Source organism: Manihot esculenta, chromosome 10, assembly GCF_001659605.2.
Source record: "Manihot esculenta cultivar AM560-2 chromosome 10, M.esculenta_v8, whole genome shotgun sequence".
NCBI lineage: Eukaryota > Viridiplantae > Streptophyta > Magnoliopsida > Malpighiales > Euphorbiaceae > Manihot > Manihot esculenta.
The window spans coordinates 1,944,110-1,964,322 of NC_035170.2; the positions used below are offsets into that span (position 1 = coordinate 1,944,110).

The 20,213-nt window shown below is 39.0% G+C and overlaps 2 protein-coding genes across 2 annotated transcripts; one reads left to right on the top strand and one right to left on the bottom strand.

Moving 5' to 3' along the window:
• The first annotated feature begins 870 nt into the window (after positions 1 to 870).
• LOC110625072 (17.3 kDa class I heat shock protein) lies at positions 871 to 1,620 on the top strand. Its single transcript, XM_021770584.2, has one exon. The coding sequence runs from the start codon at positions 1,003 to 1,005 to the stop codon at positions 1,453 to 1,455; it is 453 nt and encodes a 150-aa protein (XP_021626276.1). The 5' UTR covers positions 871 to 1,002; the 3' UTR covers positions 1,456 to 1,620.
• Positions 1,621 to 1,943: 323 nt separating this feature from the next.
• On the bottom strand, positions 1,944 to 2,697 carry LOC110625070 (18.1 kDa class I heat shock protein). The gene has a single exon (XM_021770583.2). It carries the CDS (start codon positions 2,584 to 2,586, stop codon positions 2,110 to 2,112), a length of 477 nt encoding a protein of 158 aa, XP_021626275.1. The 5' UTR covers positions 2,587 to 2,697; the 3' UTR covers positions 1,944 to 2,109.
• Positions 2,698 to 20,213: the final 17,516 nt, after the last annotated feature.

Here is a 20,213-nt window from a genome sequence, read left to right on the forward strand (position 1 = left end):
AAATTATAAAAATTAAATAGTACAGCATTAAATGGTAAACATTAATGAAAAAAAAATTAATTAATAAATTTTGTAAATATTGGAGATGTTTTAATTATTTTTTAAATTAAAAAATTAATTAAAAATTTTTTTTTATATTATAAAAATTAAATAATACATTTCTCTGTATAGTATGCCAATTAAATTATATTTTCCTAATTTTTTAATTTTATTTATTATTATTCACTTCATAATATAAATTTATTTATTATTTTGTATGAAATATTATAATTCTATTTATAGTGTAATTGAAAAATTAATTAAAAATTAATTAATTTTAATATACGTCAAATAAAATTTATAAAAGAAAAGGAAAAGGAAGGAATACATATAAAGTATAAACGAGTATACACAAAAATTAAATTATTCAAATAATTTTCATACTAATAATATCTGAATAGATTCTTAATCAATTTAAAATTAATTTAAATATATTAAATTTATTCTAAAATTAATTATTATTATTCAAATAAAATTTGAATCATATATTTAATTAATAATTTATATAAAAAAATATTCATAATTTTTATTTAAAAAATTTATATTTTATTTTTAAAAAAATATAAAAAATTATAAATATTATTATATTAAATTAATTATTTATATAAATAAATTTAATTAATAAATATTCTAAAAATATTTTATTTTAAAATAAAATTTAAATTTTTATTATTTTTTATAATTACTCTTTTTTAAATTCAAATCATTGTAAATCCTACTGTAATTATTCAAATCTATCCTAAAAGTGAGATATTCAAAAATATCCTACTCCATTGAAATATCCAAAAATATCCTACAAAAATCTCCTCATGGGAGGATAATTGGAAGCATCTAGAAGAGCTTTTAAACCCCGTAATCCAGAACTCTCTGGAACCAATATTCCTTTATAATCAACTCAAACGACGGTTGCCTACAATCATTATATCAAGGTTGCCATTTCACGATCAGAGCTGCATCGTCACCATGTCGATCACTGCCTTCTTCGGTAACCGTCGACCCAACGCCTTCGACCCATTTTCACTCGATAACTGGGACCCATTCGACGGATTCCCTTTCCCCTCCATCACCTCCAACGACCGCCCCAGCACACGAATCGATTGGAAGGAAACCCCAACAGCTCACGTTTTCAAGGCCGATGTTCCTGGGCTGCGGAAAGAGGAACTAAAAGTGGAAGTTGAAGACGGAAAGGTTTTGCAGATTAGTGGAGAGAGAAGCAAGGAGGAGAAGTCAGCCGGGGACACGTGGCACCGAATTGAGAGGAGCAGCGGAAAGTTCTCGCGGAGATTCAGGTTGCCAGACGATGCTATAGTCCAGGATGTGAAAGCGAGCATGGAAAGTGGAGTGCTCACTGTGACTCTGCCTAAAGAGGCAGAGAAGAAGAATGCTGATGTGAGGTCTATTCAGATCTCTGATTGAAAATTTTCTCCGATGCGAGTGGACTTAGTGGGTATGTCTCTGCTTCTTTGTTAGTATTTTCCATTTGGGTTTTCTCTGAAAACGTTGAAGTTGGGCTTCTGTTCTTGATTAAGCTCGTGCTTGTTGAGTACTAATAACTGAATATATGCAATGGCATTTGTTCCATTTCTCTGTTCTGCCGCCTGCTATTCGGGTTTTGGGTTTCTTCTATAATTTCAAAGATCATATATAAAGCAGATAAACTCCATATTCAGATGGCTTTTCATTTGTAAAAAGCAGAGGCAATTTTGATGCAGGAGTTGCATCAACATGCACCAGAAGGATTCTAAAGTAATTAAATGTCCATAATATCACATTCTGCAGGATAGGTGAAACTGACCAATTCTTCCCTCATCTGTGGAGACATGATCTGAACTAGACTCATTGAACACCAGTATGCTAAGAATTTGTAAAATTATCCCAGAAAACCCTATAAATGAGATTGCATAAACCAGAAAGAAAGCAGCTATTTATTCAGGTTATTAACATCACAGTATACAACCTATGACATATTTCACAAAACAACGCTTAAACCAGTACCATATAATACAGATCGCCCCCTATCACCCCATATTTGCAAAAGCTTTGTTATAGTAAGGGTAAAAGATTCCTCTTCTAGCCAGAGATTTGGATAGACTTCACGTCTGGTTTCTTTGCCGCCGCCTCCTTTGGCACCACCACTTTAAGCACACCGTTCTCCATGTTTGCCCTAATTTGATCCATATTTGCATTCTCTGGCAACCTGAACCTCCTCAAAAACTTGCCAGTACTTCTCTCCAAACGATGCCACTTATCATTCACGTCCTCTTGCTCTCTGCTCCTTTCTCCGCTTATCTGCAACACTCTGCCATCTTCAATCTCCACTTTCACCTCCTCTTTCTTCAGCCCAGGAAGGTCTGCTGTGAATATGTGCGACTCCGGGGTTTCTCTCCAGTCCACCCGTGTGGTAGCAATCGCGGCTGTTTCCCGCTGGGTGGACGGGACATTGGTCTGAGGTCCGGTGAAGAGAGGGAAGCCTTCGAATGGATCCCAGATGTCTAGTGACCAAGGGTCGAAGATATTGCTCCTCCGTCCTCCCAGGCTTAGTGCCATTCTTGATGGACACCTGGATTAACAAGGTGGTCTAGCTTTTAGGGGGGTTACTGGAATTGAGAGTGCTTGGGTTCTTGATGCTCTTCTCGTTCTATTGATCAAAATTATCATCATAAATGAAGGTATATATAATGTCCTCTGGTACTTATTGCAAGATTTTCTTGAGTCTGCGTTCTTCTAAAAGATAAGCTCGCTTATCCTATAATACGTGGCGCGTGGGAAAGGCCTGTTTGAAGCTAGTGCTTACACGTCACGCACGGTTCAATCTTATGAGACCGAGAAATGGCCAAATGGCTGTAATGTGGATCTCGTTGTTACACCTGCATGTCCAGTTGGAGTGGAGCTTGTTATCATTTACTTAACTACTAAGAAATCAAATGGAGCTGTGTGGCCCACAGAGCCTTGTGAAGTGAGCTGAATATAAAAATCAATTCATGAATTCAATCAATTGGATCAATTTAATTTTTTATTTAATTTTTTTTATATTTTTGAAAAAATTAAAACTCAAGTCATAATTTTTATTTTAAAATTAATTTTTTAAATTAATAAAATTTAAAAGTATATAATATATAAAATTAATAAATATTTTATATTTTCTTATTATTGAAAGATAATATTTAAATTTAATTATTTTGTTTTTATTTAATTATTTTCATTGAATTTTTACAATATTTTTTAATTTATATTTTTAATTATAGTTTATTATATTAATAAATTTACGTTGAAAACCAATTAATTGTTATAATATGAATATATAACTAATAAATAATTTAAATGATTAATTAATAAAAAATATAAATTTAATTATAAAATTAATTAATTATATATTATAATAGATAAAAATGATTTAAAATTTAATGCCAACCAATCATTAAATAGTCTTAGAACTGACTATGCATTAGTTAAAGAAAAAAATATTTATTTATAAAAAAATTATTATTTAATCTATAGAATGTTTTTTGATATTTTAAAATATTTAATTAATTAGTGATTTTGTTAATTATAGTGGTTAATTTTTTTATTATTTTATAATTTAAAAAATTTTATTAATTAATTATTTTATATTAAAAATATTTTAAATTTATTTATAATATTTAAGGGTTATTATTATTGAAAGGATCTTTTAATATTATTAAGAATGTATAAATTTGATATTTCATAGGTGCTGCAAAAGCGGTTTTTTATTCATTAATCGCACATTTATTTATTTAGTTTTAGCATGCCAAGCAAGTTACACTTAGAGAAGTCGTGAACTTAAATCAGCGATCAAAATTAAATTAGAAGATTTTGAATTTAATTCTCTTAGCTCTTATTCTTAATTTTATAAAAAATTTTGTATTCCAAAAGCCACGGCATTGTGTTAAGTCTAAAGAGTGGGAAGGGTAGGGACACCCTCTTTCCCTCTATTTGAACCTTCCACTTCCTCCTAAATAGAAGCAAAGTTTTCTCTTCTTAAATTTATAAACAAAATCATATACTAAACTTTTATTTTTAATTTGAAGTACCTATTCTTTTACCTTTTATTTTAATAACGCAATCATATATTTTGTTATAAATTTCTATTAATAAAAAGTATTTAATTTAAATAGTCTAAATTTTTAATTTAAAAATGGTTTTTTTTTTCTTAATAATGATATTTGAAGGCTAATTATTTTAAATTAACAATAAAGAACGTTATAATTTTAACGAATTCATTAGGAGAATAAATTGTATCCAAGAGAATTAAAAGTGAGAAATTAAATTATTTCAAATTGAAAATGAAATTTTTAATTACAATTGCTATCAAATTTCAAAAATAAATTACAATTTTATCTTAAATTTATCCATATTATGCAAAAATTAATATATTTATCTATATTAAAATTAATATATTTATTTTAAGTATTATTTTTTATTTTTAATTATTATTATCAAAGAGGTAATATTATTTATAACATAATTTTATAATACATAATATTTTATTTTTTATATATCAAATTTGTAAGATTTTGAATTTAAATAGTTACATGTTTACTAATAACAGTTAAATCTTTTTTTTACAGTATTATAAATTCTGTATGAATATCGGTAAAAATAAATAATATTGTAAACTGTGAGAAATTTAAACATTATTATAAAATATTATTTAAAGTTATAAAATTTAAGTAATATAAATATTTAAAATTATATTTATGATAATGATTTATTAGTAAACAAGTGAGAGATATTATTTAATTACAGTGTAAAATTAATATGTTAAAAATAATTAAATATATTTTTATAATAAGGTGTATTATTAATTAAAAATATATATTATAAATATTATTTTTTTCTATTTTATAATTTTTTTCATTTTATTTTTTTAAAATAATTTTTTATTAACATTTTAATTATATTTACTTTAAACATATTAATTTTTATTAAATATTAAAAGACATTTAAAAAAATAAAATAAAGTTATAATAAAATACAATAAAATACAATAAAATACAATAAAATTATAATAATTTATTTATATATGTTATTATAATTTAAAAATAAAAAATAAATAATAATTTTAAAATAAATAAATAAAAATTATGAGAGAATGAAAGTATTTTTAATATAATATAAATATTATTATATAATAACAATATTAAAATGTAAAAACAAAATTAAAAGCGGGCAGAGATTCTCTGCATCGTGCTACGCGAGGCAAGTATGGTGCACGTAATGCGAGGCAGGAAATTTAAAAAATAATAATAAATAAAAAATTTACCGCACTTTAAAATTATTACAGAATTTACCATGACGTTGAAATTATAATTAATTTAATATAATTATATTAAATTTAAATTTATTAAATATATATTTTAATTTCTTCGTAATTATTATATTAATTTTTTTAAATATAAATATTGTATTATCACATTTTATAATATATATATATATATATAATTATATAAGTCAATTACTTTAAGAGGTCAGAAATATAACTCTCATTAATGTCAATGGCATTCTGAGGTCGGAATTATATTTCTATTTTATGTATTATATTTATATATTTTTAATGATTGCCTGTAATTTAATTCTCTGAATCTCTGTATTTGCATGATGATTCTTGGTATTTTTTTGATATTTATTAGTATCAGAGTTAAATGTTAATGTATATGCATATTTATACAATTAAGAATTCATTTTAATGGTTAACATTAGGATCTTATTATGTAGGCTTGAAAATAGTGTTTATTTACAATTATAATATTTGCATAAAAATAAAGATGAGACGACAAACTTTGTGAAAATCGCCTTCCATTGTTACCTGTACAGAAAGTATGTCCTCTTTTCCTTCCACGTTACTAGTTAAAGTACCTTATGAGGATAACGAGGATGAGAGTCCTATGCGTCTTTCTGCAATGATGAAAAAAGATTTAAAAGCAACCTAATTACATGTATACTTTGCATAATAAAGTTGACCAAAAAAAGAAAAATCATTGCATATTTGGATATGCCAACTGAATCCGTTTTTAGCCATCAGTAGGCGTCTTTTAGGGTAGATGTAACGACCCGGAAATCCGACCCGTTACCAGCGCTAGGATCCAGATCGGCTTAAGGCCGCCGGGACCCGTAGCAAGCCTACATACCTCCTGTAAACCTGTGGAATCCCATACATAACAACATATACATGATCTGTAAAAATTTTTCTTTTCTCTTATCCAAGCAAAACCTGTGCATGCACAAAATCATACATAAACCCCACACTGGAGTCCTCATCAAATACTCCAATGGGGTATCATCATCATACATATCAGCTTGGATAATCATGGTCATTAACATCATTACTCATTAAACACTCTGTACATAATGGGGATTCACACACCTCTAGGTCAAGCACTACTATAATCCTCAATACATCATCAAATCATTCATTACATTACATGGTCATAAATACTCATTACATCATGTTCATGTCCACTACTATCTATTACAACATACATGACTTAACTTCACTCTAGCCGACTTCCTGATCTATCCTGTACCTGCAACTCTGGGGATAAAGGGAGTGGGGTGAGCTATTAGAGCCCAGTGAGCAGAATAATAAAACATCAATTTAAATCATGCTTTCATGTATGCGCCATAACACAAACATTTCACAACAAGGATGAACTTGTCACCATTTAGCCCCTATCTTTCTTACTTATACATGCCGGGGGCGTAGAGCCGTAGCAGGCACACCCGGACTTCCATAATCTGTCATAGTGCCAGGGGCGTAGAGCCGTAGCAGGCACACCTGGACTCACATAGGCTATCATGACATACAAGGGCTAATGGATCATTCAACATTCATCCACATCAACAACAAAGTATGCAATGCAACATATTCGTGAATTCTAATGCAAACAACCTAATATATCTCATGGCATTCATGATGCGTGAATCATGCTAAAACATTTCATTAATTTGCTTTAAAACTTAAAGTTTATTCCACTCACCTCTGGCTAGCTCTGAAGAGACTCTGAAGCAGCTGGCTCACTGCTGGGGGTCTCGGTTCCTCGGGTCCGAACCTACACAGGTGGACTCAAATGAGGGACCAAACATACATGAATATGACTCTAAAATACTCCCCAAAAACCCCCTAAAACATCCTGAAAACATCACATGAAAACATGCAAGAAATGGCTGAACAGGGCACTTTCGGCGGCAGGTTCGGCAGCCGAAAGTCCCTCTGCAGCCGAAAGTCATGCAGGTTCGGCGGCACTTTCGGCGGCCGAACCTCCCAGACAGAGACGAAACTTGAGTTTCGGGGGCAGGCTTCGGCAGCCGAAACTGCCTCCACAAGGGGGTTCGGCGGCCGAAAGTCACTTCGGCGGCCGAACCTGAGTTTCTGCCGAAGGGCAGAAACTTGGCTCCCTTGTGTCCACAGCCTCCAAAACGCCTCAAAACATGCATAAACTCGTTTCTACACATGCATACACATCATACATCACACCTAGGGGTCTCAAACTATAATATACCCCAACTACAACACTTCAAACAACACATTTCCAACATACATTGTTCAAATCACAACATAAACCCATAAACCTAACAACATGCCTAAACATGCATTCTACCCCATCAACTTGCATAAAACTTTCATAAAACATAAAAGAAGCATAGATCGAAGCTTACCTCTTGAAGATCGAGAGGAAGAACGACCCTAGCTCGGAAAATGGAGGGATTTAGCTCCAAGACTTCCAAGCTCCAAACTTGCTTAAAAACACTCAAAAACTTTTGTGGAACCTTAAAACTCAAAGAAAATGGTGGGGATTGAAGGAAAAACACAAGATTTGGGAGAGGGAGGTCGGAAGCTTGCTGTGGCTGAAAATGGGAGAAAACTCTCCCATTTCGGCTAAGTGCCCCTTTTTTATAGGTGGCTGGCCAGGCCACGTTCGGGGGCCGAAAGTGCCTCCGCATGCATGCAAGGTTCGGCGGCCGAACTTGGAGTTCGGCGGCCGAACCTGCATTTCCCTCACTCAAAATTTTCGGGCGCCTAAAGTCCCTCCGAAAGCATGCATGTTCGGCGGCCGAACTTCGGAGTTCGGCGGCCGAACCTGGGTTTTCCTCCAAAGATTTTTCATGCAAAAACTCATTTAATTTCTTACTTAAAAACATGAAATACATGAAAACATTTCATAAAATCATGGTTTTACCCTTCTAGAGGTTTCCGACATCCGAGGTCCCACCGGACGGTAGGGATTCCGATACCGGAGTCTAGCCGGGTATTACATTCTCCCCCCTTAAGAACATTCGTCCCCGAATGTTCCTCAACTAACATACAAAGCATAGCATCAATCATAACATACAACATAGCATACAATATATATCATACATGCAACACATAGAACAACTAACACTCACCTCAAAACAGATGGGGGTATTGCTGGAGCATGGACTCCCGTGTCTCCCAGGTGCATTCTTCAATATTGTGGTGGTTCCAAAGGACTTTCACCATCGGGATTTCCTTGTTCCTCAGCTTTCTGATCTGAGTGTCTAGGATCCGCACTGGCTGTTCTACATAGGTGAGATCCTCATGGATCTCCATATCAGGCTCACTAAGAACCTTTCCAGGATCCGACATGAACTTCCGTAACAGAGAAACATGGAAAACCGGATGGATTCTCTCCATCGAAGCAGGCAAATCTAGCTTGTACGACACATTACCGACCCTCTGAAGCACCTCGAAAGGACCGATGTACCGTGGAGCTAACTTACCCTTCTTCCCGAACCGAACCACTCCTTTCATAGGAGACACCTTGAGCAAAACCAAATCCCCCTCCTGAAACTCTAGCTGTCTTCTGTGGATATCTGCATAACTCTTCTGCCGACTAGCAGCAGTCTTGATCCTCTCTCTGATTATGGGTACCACCCTGCTGGTAAGCTCTACTAACTCCGGACCCGCAAGAGTCCTCTCTCCTACTTCCTCCCAGCAGATAGGTGATCTGCACTTCCTCCCATACAAAGCTTCATATGGAGCCATCCCTATGCTAGCATGATAGCTGTTATTGTAGGCAAACTCCACCAAAGGTAGATGCTGCCTCCAAGAACCGCCAAAATCTAGCACACACATTCTGAGCATATCCTCTATTGTCTGGATGGTCCTCTCTGACTGTCCGTCTGTCTGTGGGTGGAAGGCAGTACTGAAGTCTAATCTGGTACCCATAGCGTTCTGCAGACTCCGCCAAAACCTGGAGGTGAACTGGGGCCCTCTATCTGACACTATAGATACCGGGACCCCATGCAGTCTGACAATCTCATCTACGTACACCTGCGCCAACTTGTCCACAGAGTAACCACTCCTGACAGGGATGAAGTGAGCAGATTTGGTGAGTCTGTCCACAATCACCCATATGGAGTCCAATCTGTTGGACGTCACCGGTAACCCCACTACGAAGTCCATAGCTATATTCTCCCATTTCCACTCTGGAATCGGTAGTGGATTCAACATTCCAGCCGGCTTCTGATGCTCTAGTTTCACCCTCTGACACACATCGCAGGCTGACACGAACAGTGCCACGTCCTTCTTCATAGCTGGCCACCAATACACTCTCTTCAGATCCTGATACATCTTGGTGGCTCCAAGGTGAACACTATACCTGGTATTATGGGCTTCCCCCATAATATCTCCCTTCAGACCAATGTCATCTGGCACACATAATCTGTTCCCGTAGCGGAGGATCCCCTTATCATCAAACTTGAACTCATTACTCTGGCCTGACTGAACCGTTCTGGCTATCCTGACCAACTCTGGGTCCTCATGCTGTTTCTGAGCTACCTGCTCCAGAAACACGGGTGTCACTCTCATCTGAGCCACTAAGGCACCTGTGCCAGACAACTCCAACTGTAATCCCTCACTCATAAGTCTGTGGAACTCCTTCACCACCGGCCTCCTCTCTGCTGAAATGTGGGATAGACTGCCGAGTGATTTCTGGCTTAGGGCGTCTGCCACAACATTCGCCTTACCCGGATGGTACTGAATCTTGCAATCATAGTCACTCAACAGCTCTACCCATCTCCTCTGCCTCAAGTTCAGTTCTCTCTAACTCAGGATGTACTGCAGGCTCTTATGATCTGTGAAGATCTCACACTTTACCCCATAAAGGTAATGCCTCCACATCTTGAGTGCAAAGATCACTGCTGCCATCTCTAGGTCATGTGTGGGGTAATTCAGCTCATGCTTCTTCAGCTGCCTAGAAGCATAAGCGATCACCCTCTCATTTTGCATTAGCACACAACCCAGCCCCACACGGGACGCATCACAATATACTGAGAAGTCATCATCACTTTTTGGCAGAGCTAACACCGGTGCGGAAGTCAACCTCCTCTTAAGCTCCTCAAAGCTTTCCTCACACTGATCGGTCCATATGAACTTCTGATTCTTCTTTGTCAATTTGGTCATAGGAGCAGCAATCTTTGAGAAGTCCTGAACGAACCTCCTGTAGTAACCTGCTAAACCCAGAAAACTCTTGATCTCGGTCACTGTGGTGGGTCTAGGCCAGTTAGCTACAGCCTCTACCTTCTTGGGGTCTACTTCAATACCCTGTTCTGACACAATGTGCCCCAAGAATGAAATGCTCCTAAGCCAAAACTCACACTTGGAGAACTTGGCATACAAGCCATGCTCTCTCAAGGTCTGCAAAACTGTCCTCAGGTGATGGGCATGCTCCTCTGCATTTCTGAAATACACTAAGATATCATCTATGAAGACAATAACGAAGTGATCCAGATACTGACTGAATACTCTGTTCATGAGGTCCATGAATGCTGCAGGGGCGTTGGTCAACCCAAACGGCATCACAAGGAACTCATAATGCCCATACCTGGTCCTGAAAGCTGTCTTCGGTACATCTTCATTCCTTATCCTCAACTGATGGTACCCTGATCTCAGATCTATTTTGGAGAAACAACCTGCTCCTGCTAGCTGGTCGAATAGATCGTCGATCCTCGGCAAAGGGTACTTGTTCTTGGTAGTGACCTTGTTCAACTGTCTGTAGTCGATACAAAGTCTGAGGGATCCATCCTTCTTCCTCACAAACAAAACCGGAGCACCCCAAGGTGAAGTACTCGGTCGGATGAAACCCTTATCTACCAGCTCTTGCAACTGTTCCTTCAGTTCTTTCAATTCAGCTGGTGCCATCCTGTAGGGGGGAATAGAGATCGGTCTGGTACCAGGCATTAATTCAATCTCGAACTCTATCTCCCTAGCAGGTGGTAACCCTGGCAGCTCGTCTGGGAAAACATCTAAGAACTCACTCACCACAGGCACTGAGGCGGGCTCTCTGACATGACTATCTAACTCCCTCACATGAGCTAGAAACCCCTGACATCCCCTCCTAAGCAACCTACGAGCCTGAAGAGCTGAGATCAGACCTCTAGGTGTACCCCTCTTGTCTCCTCTGAAGACGACCTCTGACCCATCCTGATCTCTGAATCTGACTACCTTGTCTCTACAGTCCAAGGTAGCACCATGGGTCGATAACCAATCCATCCCTAGAATGAAGTCAAAATCTGTCAAATCTAGAACCACGAGGTCGGCGGAAAGGCATCTTCCCTCTATGAAAACTGGACTACATTGGCAGACTGCCTCTGCCACTGACGGGTCACACTTGGGTCCACTGACCCATAGGGGACACTCTAACCCAGAGACCATCAATCCTACCCTCTCCACGACTCTCGGAGCAATAAAAGAATGAGATGCACCCGGGTCCATTAAGGCATACACATCAGAACAACCAATGATGAGATTACCTGCCACCACAGTGTTGGATGTGTTGGCCTCCTGCTGAGTCATAGTGAAAATCCGTGCCGGAGCTGATGGACCTTCACCTCTGTATCCTGCTGATGAAGAGGCTGACCCTCTCCCTCTGCCTCTGCCACTGGCCTGTGTTGCGGCTGGAGCTACTGGCTGCACCACACTGCCGGAGGCTGTCTGCTGAGACGGTGGTGCAAAGGCTGCTCTAGGACAATCTCGAGCCAAATGACCCGCCTGTCCGCATCTGAAACATGTGTTTGTCCCTGCCAGACATACTCCCTTGTGTGGTCTCCCACATCTCATACATGCTGTAACCTCTGCGCCAGAGCTTGAGCCACTGCCTAAACCCAGACCTGATTTGATCTTGTTCCAGAACTTATTCTTCTTAGATTTTCTGTGGCCTCTGTCCCACTTCTTATTGCCTGCAACTGCTGCACTCAGAGAAGAAGAGTCTAACCTTTCCCCACCTGGGGTCTTGGAACCAGAAGACTGTGCCACTGACTGTTTTACCTTCCCCTCAACGATAGCACTAGCCTCCATTCTCCTAGCCATATCCACTATGGCATGGAAACTCTCCCTCTCTGCTGACTATATCAAAGAGGAATACCTGGAGTGCAGCCTCATAATATATCTCCTTGACTTCTTTTGATCTGTGTCCAAATTCTGCCCAGCATATGGCAGCAACTCCAGGAACCTGTCTGTGTACTCCTCCACACTCATCTGTTCAATCTGCCTCAACTGTTCGAATTCTATCATCTTCTGCTCTCTAGAGCTCTCAGGGAAAGCCCATCCTGCAAACTCATTTGCGAACTCCTCCCAGGACATACTGTCCGCTCTCGGGTCCACATAGTTCTTAAACCAACCACGTGCCTTCTTGCACTCCAGTGTGAACCCAGCCATCTGAATGGCTCTACTGTCATAAGCCCCTATCTCATCTGTAATAGTCTTGACCCTGCTCAGATACTCGAATGGGTCATCGCCTGCTCTGTACTGAGGAGCACCCAACTTCATGTAATCGGTCATCTTGACCTTGCTCCCTCCAGATGAGGTAGGTTTGGGTACTTGTGTTTCCGGGACAGTAGGTACTGGTGGTGGTGGAGGTGCAACATCCCCTGGGGTAGGGCTTGCTGTACTGGTATAGGGAGGTGGAGGTGGGTACATGGGGTACTGAGAGTATGGTGGGTAGTAAGGTGGGTATGGCATATGTGGAGGATAAGGGCTAAAACTGGGGTAATCCGATGTACCTCCCATCGAATACCCTGGATGGTGTGAATAGGGTGGGTAGTGATGTGGCTGGACATAACTCGAGGCCTGAGTGCCTCCTTCTGATTCTCCCATGCCCTCTTCCGGCATGCTCATTCCGAGACTGCCATCCCTCCTCAGACATTCCTCCCTGCACTGTTCCCCTTACTGATCTGCTTCTACCCAGATCCAAAGACCTTCTAGGGTCTCTAGCTACTCTGTCTCTGTTGGACCTACTGGACATTGCCCTAGGCAATGCTGGAGGACGGGCATCAGCGCCCTCGTCCTGAGGTGGCACTCCAGTCAATCGTGCAGATCGACGAGTTCCTCTCATTCTATCTTCTGAAAAACAGCACATAGTATAAGCAATCATTAGCATCATATGGTTCATGTGGAAACACATGAACCCTCATCACATACATAGCATCACATCATAGCATTTATGCACATGCATATCATCATGGCATATCATATCATCATATAGACAGGACTCTACATCCTATCCTAGTGGACATGATTTTCCTAGTGTGCTTGACCTTCTAGAACATCTATGAGCCCGACATACTAGGTCCGACCATATGAACCTAGGGCTCTGATACCACTCTGTAACGACCCGGAAATCCGACCCGTTACCGGCGCTAGGATCCAGATCGGCTTAAGGCCGCCGGGACCCGTAGCAAGCCTACATACCTCCTGTAAACCTGTGGAATCCCATACATAACAACATATACATGATCTGTAAAAAATTTTCTTTTCTCTTATCCAAGCAAAACCTGTGCATGCACAAAATCATATATAAACCCCACACTGGGGTCCTCATCAAATACTCCAATGGGGTATCATCATCATACATATCAGCTTGGATAATCATGGTCATTAACATCATTACTCATTAAACACTCTGTACATAATGGGGATTCACACACCTCTAGGTCAAGCACTACTATAATCCTCAATACATCATCAAATCATTCATTACATTACATGGTCATAAATACTCATTACATCATGTTCATGTCCACTACTATCTATTACAACATACATGACTTAACTTCACTCTAGCCGACTTCCTGATCTATCCTGTACCTGCAACTCTGGGGATAAAGGGAGTGGGGTGAGCTACTAGAGCCCAGTGAGCAGAATAATAAAACATCAATTTAAATCATGCTTTCATGTATGCGCCATAACACAAACATTTCACAACAAGGATGAACTTGTCACCATTTAGCCCCTATCTTTCTTACTTATACATGCCGGGGGCGTAGAGCCATAGCAGGCACACCCGGACTTCCATAATCTGTCATAGTGCCAGGGGCGTAGAGCCGTAGCAGGCACACCTGGACTCACATAGGCTATCATGACATACAAGGGCTAATGGATCATTCAACATTCATCCACATCAACAACAAAGTATGCAATGCAACATATTCGTGAATTCTAATGCAAACAACCTAATATATCTCATGGCATTCATGATGCGTGAATCATGCTAAAACATTTCATTAATTTGCTTTAAAACTTAAAGTTTATTCCACTCACCTCTGGCTAGCTCTGAAGAGACTCTGAAGCAGCTGGCTCACTGCTGGGGGTCTCGGTTCCTCGGGTCCGAACCTACACAGGTGGACTCAAATGAGGGACCAAACATACATGAATATGACTCTAAAATACTCCCCAAAAACCCCCTAAAACATCCTGAAAACATCACATGAAAACATGCAAGAAATGGCTGAACAGGGCACTTTCGGCGGCAGGTTCGGCAGCCGAAAGTCCCTCTGCAGCCGAAAGTCATGCAGGTTCGGCGGCACTTTCGGCGGCCGAACCTCCCAGACAGAGACGAAACTTGAGTTTCGGGGGCAGGCTTCGGCAGCCGAAACTGCCTCCACAAGGGGGTTCGGCGGCCGAAAGTCACTTCGGCGGCCGAACCTGAGTTTCTGCCGAAGGGCAGAAACTTGGCTCCCTTGTGTCCACAGCCTCCAAAACGCCTCAAAACATGCATAAACTCGTTTCTACACATGCATACACATCATACATCACACCTAGGGGTCTCAAACTATAATATACCCCAACTACAACACTTCAAACAACACATTTCCAACATACATTGTTCAAATCACAACATAAACCCATAAACCTAACAACAAGCCTAAACATGCATTCTACCCCATCAACTTGCATAAAACTTTCATAAAACATAAAAGAAGCATAGATCGAAGCTTACCTCTTGAAGATCGAGAGGAAGAACGACCCTAGCTCGGAAAATGGAGGGATTTAGCTCCAAGACTTCCAAGCTCCAAACTTGCTTAAAAACACTCAAAAACTTTTGTGGAACCTTAAAACTCAAAGAAAATGGTGGGGATTGAAGGAAAAACACAAGATTTGGGAGAGGGAGGTCGGAAGCTTGCTGTGGCTGAAAATGAGAGAAAACTCTCCCATTTCGGCTAAGTGCCCCTTTTTTATAGGTGGCTGGCCAGGCCACGTTCGGGGGCCGAAAGTGCCTCCGCATGCATGCAAGGTTCGGCGGCCGAACTTGGAGTTCGGCGGCCGAACCTGCATTTCCCTCACTCAAAATTTTCGGGCGCCTAAAGTCCCTCCGAAAGCATGCATGTTCGGCGGCCGAACTTCGGAGTTCGGCGGCCGAACTTCGGAGTTCGGCGGCCGAACCTGGGTTTTCCTCCAAAGATTTTTCATGCAAAAACTCATTTAATTTCTTACTTAAAAACATGAAATACATGAAAACATTTCATAAAATCATAGTTTTACCCTTCTAGAGGTTTCCGACATCCGAGGTCCCACCGGACGGTAGGGATTCCGATACCGGAGTCTAGCCGGGTATTACAGTAGAACAGGCAGTGGTCGCAATATAATTTATAATTAAGAAATGGATCATTTTTTGTGTAAATCGGCAAGTACAACTAAATCAGATGATTCAGAGTTTTCAGAAATTAAAAAGGTAATAAATAAAAATGAGTTAATATTAGAAGATTTTATCAAGGCTATAGATGAGTGGGATATTTCTAAGATGGATAAGCAACAGATTTATAAAATTTCAAAACTAAATATTTTTAAAACAGATTATGTGATAAAAACTGAGGAAAGAGATTTTCAGTTAAGTAAATCTTTTGAGAAAATAACTCTTTTATCAACAAAAACATTAAATCACTATTGAAGTAAAAAGTATAAATATATTCATATAGAATTAATTCAAGTAGGTATAAAATCTTTAACTAGGGAAGGATTAAACACTAATATATTTGTAGTAGTTAGAGATGCAAGATTTCTAAATTTTCAAGATTCTTTATTAGAATCTATAGAAACCAGACTAAGTGAATGACCGATATCTTTTGAGATATATCCAGATATGAGAATATCATTAAATGATTTGAATATTTTAGAAAGTATAGTTTAGAAATAAAAACTCATAATTATAAAATGAAGTTAGGATCTATTCCAATAGCATTAATATATAAAACTCATTATAAGGTTATGAATTCGACTTTTGGAATTAAATATAAATTACAGCCTAAATTGGGAGAAACAAGATTTTTACAAACAGACTTGACTAAAACAAATACTCTAATACCTAAAACAATTCAGTGGAAAGATATAATCTTACCAGAAGAATGGATATTAGAAGGTATAGTACCCCATCCAGAACAAAAAAAAGTAAAACCAAATACAAGTTTAAGTAAGATAGAACAGTTTAAAGATGGTAAAGTATCATTAAAGTTTAATAGAAGTATAAGCAATAGGTATACAAGGTCATCATCTTCAGTAGTAACAGAAAATGTAGCCTCAAACTTACCTTCAGTAATATATGCTACATATAAAGGAGATGAGCCTAAACCTGTAATCCATATTATAGTAAAACTCAGATTTTCTACATCAGATATTCCAGATAGACACCTTAAAATGAAAGGAGTAGATTATAGTTCCTCAGTTCCCCAGACAATATATAATCCGATAGAAAATTATTTAAATCAGCAGGCTGAAATAGCACCATCATCACCATCAGCATTTGCTATAACAGAAAATGTAAATATAAATAGGGAATTAAATGTTCTTAGTAAAGAAAAAATTGAAAAGAAATTTTTAAAAGAAATAACTAAGACAAAAAATTTAAGAAAATTAAATAAAATCGTTAAAGAAAATAACTTTGAAAAATTAAAAGCAGAATATTTTGACTATGTTAGTAAAATAGGAAAAATAAAATTTTTTGAGTGGTTTGAATTAAAAAAGATAAAAAATATAAATCCAATAACGGTAAGAGATAAAAGGTCAGAATGGATTGTAAATGATAAAGTAATTCAGAGTGAGTTTTCACCTAAGACGATTAGTAAAATAATACATGGAGATAACGAAATAATTTGTGCACTATATAAGATAGCTAAAGAAAATGATACAGATAAGAAGGTCATAGAGCAGAATAATTTTAGTAATGCAAGTTTAATATGTATAGATACTCAGTTAAAAAAGATAGAAAAAATGTTAAAAGAAAAAGAGGTAGAAATAGAAGATAAAAATGAAATAAAACCGCATATTTTTAAATCTTATCAGATATCAAGCTCAAGTCAAAAGGAATTAAAAAATAATAAAAATGAATTTTTATAGAGTTTAAGAGATCAGTTAAGTAAAAATAGAGTTTTCAGAGTTTACAAAAAATGTTACTCCAGAAACACCTCAGTCTAGAAATATAAATGTAATAGAAGAAGAGTTAGAATCTGAAACTGAGCAAAGTCAGCCAGAGTCAAAGGATATAAAACAATTTAAAATAAATCTCATATCACATAAAGAAATAGTAAGTAGAGCACCAGATCTAGAATTATTAGATAAACCAAATAATACTTCTCAGTTTAAAAATAATACTTCGACAGTCTATGATGAAATATAGATGGATTGTCTGAGTATAATATTTCAAGTTTATTACAACAGATGACTATGGCAACTAATGCGTATAAAACTCAGTCTTTTACTTCAGACAGGACAATAGCTGAAATAATAATAGCAGATTTTACAGGACAGTTAAAAGGATGGTGGGATTATCACCTAAGAGATAGGCAACAATTAGAAATTTTAAACCTTGATGACCGATGGATTTCTTCACCCCGGACCAGGGGCTTAACCACCGCTAAAGGCCCATAACATAGAGGCCCACGTATCTGATACACCCAACAAGCCTGGCTCATTCAACCTTCAAGACCGAGCTCGGCCCAGCTTCTTCAGTCATAACGGCCCAGCCCACACGAAGCAGGCTCTCTCCTCTCAAGCCTAGCGTCCGGCCCGACTTTCGGCCCAACCCAGGATCCAGAGTAATATTCACCAGACAGCCTGGTAGATCCGCTTAAACGTACGCACGAGGAGAATCAGAGGCCGTTACGCATGGAGCAGGCGGCTGATACCCTAGTACCTCCGAATCCGCATGGCAGAGACGCGTGGCCCAATCCTGGAGAGGCCTTTATACGTCACCAGCAAGCAAGACAATGTATAAAAGAGGAGTCCCCTCCTCAGGAAACTTAAGCCTTATTCTGTAATACATAAACCCTTGTAAAACCCTATTCTATTGGATCTCAGATCATCAATTGGCGCCGTCTGTGGGAAACGAAGGAGATCTTTTCATCACCGGAGTTTTCACTTTCAAAACCCACTGAGATCCACGATGGAAAACCACCAAGAAAGTAACCTTAACACCCCAAATGACTTGAGCTCTGCCCAAGAAGGGCAGCAGTTCTCTTTTTCTAGCCCTACAACGCTGAATAACTAAACGCCTATTCCTCTTAATCCCTCGCCAAGCTTGGCAGGGAATACTCCCACCATGATCCTGTCCAACCAGGACATTCAAACTATGGCTCTCCAGCTACAGACTACTGCTCACTGGTTGGGGCAGATAATGCAACAGAGGGGACTTAGCACCCCAATGAATACACTCCCAGTGGTGGAAGAACCCAGAACCAATGAGCCCCGACCCACCTCTGACCGCCTCCAAACTAACAACCATGACGCCAGGGAAGAAGAAGAACCGGAGGCCCGGATCCATGGGAGAAGGGCAAGGGAGTTGATAGAAAAATGAGGAGGCGGACAACTATTCCGCCGAAACAACCAGGGAAACGGGAACTGAAACGGAGGAGGAGGAAGGCAGTTTGGGCAAAAGCTCCAGCCCTGAAGATGAGAAGATGAACCAAAAGCTGAAAAGGTTGAAAGAGCAGCTCCTGGCCGAGCTAGGTAAGAAAGATCAGAGTCAAACCTCCTTGCCTACTTCTTCTCCCTTCTCAAAGTTAGTACAGCAGGAGACCGTTCCCAAGAAGTTTATGATGCCGCCGATGGCGGCCTATAATGGGGCTGGTAACCCGAGAGAGCATGTCATGAACTATAAGACCTTCATGGAGTTGCAAACTCTGTCAGATGCTCTGATGTGCAAGGTGTTCCCAACAACGCTCTCGGGACCAGCGAGGGCATGGTTCAACAGCCTGGAGGCCGGAAGCATTAAAAGTTTCGGAGATCTTGCCACCCGCTTCATCAGCTGGTTCGTAGCCGGGGTGCCAGCAGATAGGAAGACGAGCTATCTGGAAACAGTGAGACAAAAAGCTGGTGAATCCCTCAGAGAGTATGTCGCCCGTTTCAATACGGAGGCCCTGCAGATTCCCGAGCTTGACGAAGGAAGGGCGGTAGAGGCCATGCAAAAGGGAACAACCTCTGCCGAGTTCTTTGGTTCTCTGAGCAGGAAACCTCCGACCTCACTGGCCGAGTTGATGAAGAGGGCGGAAAAGTATATAAGGCAGGATGACGCCTTAGTAACGAGTAGATTTGCCAAAGGGGTGGCAGGAAAAGAGAAAGCCCCGGAGGAGGGGAGGCCGGAGAAACACGAGAAGAAGCGTGGAAAGAGGCCTGAGCCGTATAAGCAGGCCTGGGAAAGAAGGGATCAAAGGCCTCCTCCTCCTCGGGTTCTTGAACCAAGAGTGCTCCCTCCTTGGGTCCCGGAGAAACCGACTCCATTAAATGCGTCCAGAGCCGAGGTGCTCATGGCTGTCCAGGATAAGGAGTTTCTCCAGTGGCCCAAACCTTTGAAGTCGGAAGCAGACCAACGGAATCCTGACAAGTATTGTCAATATCATCGGACGCATGGCCACGATACCAACAGCTG

Coding starts and splice junctions, on each gene's coding strand:
- LOC110625072 (XM_021770584.2), top strand. CDS start 1,003: ATGTCGATCACTGCCTTCTTCGGTAACCGTCGACCCAACGCCTTCGAC.
- LOC110625070 (XM_021770583.2), bottom strand. CDS start 2,586: ATGGCACTAAGCCTGGGAGGACGGAGGAGCAATATCTTCGACCCTTGG.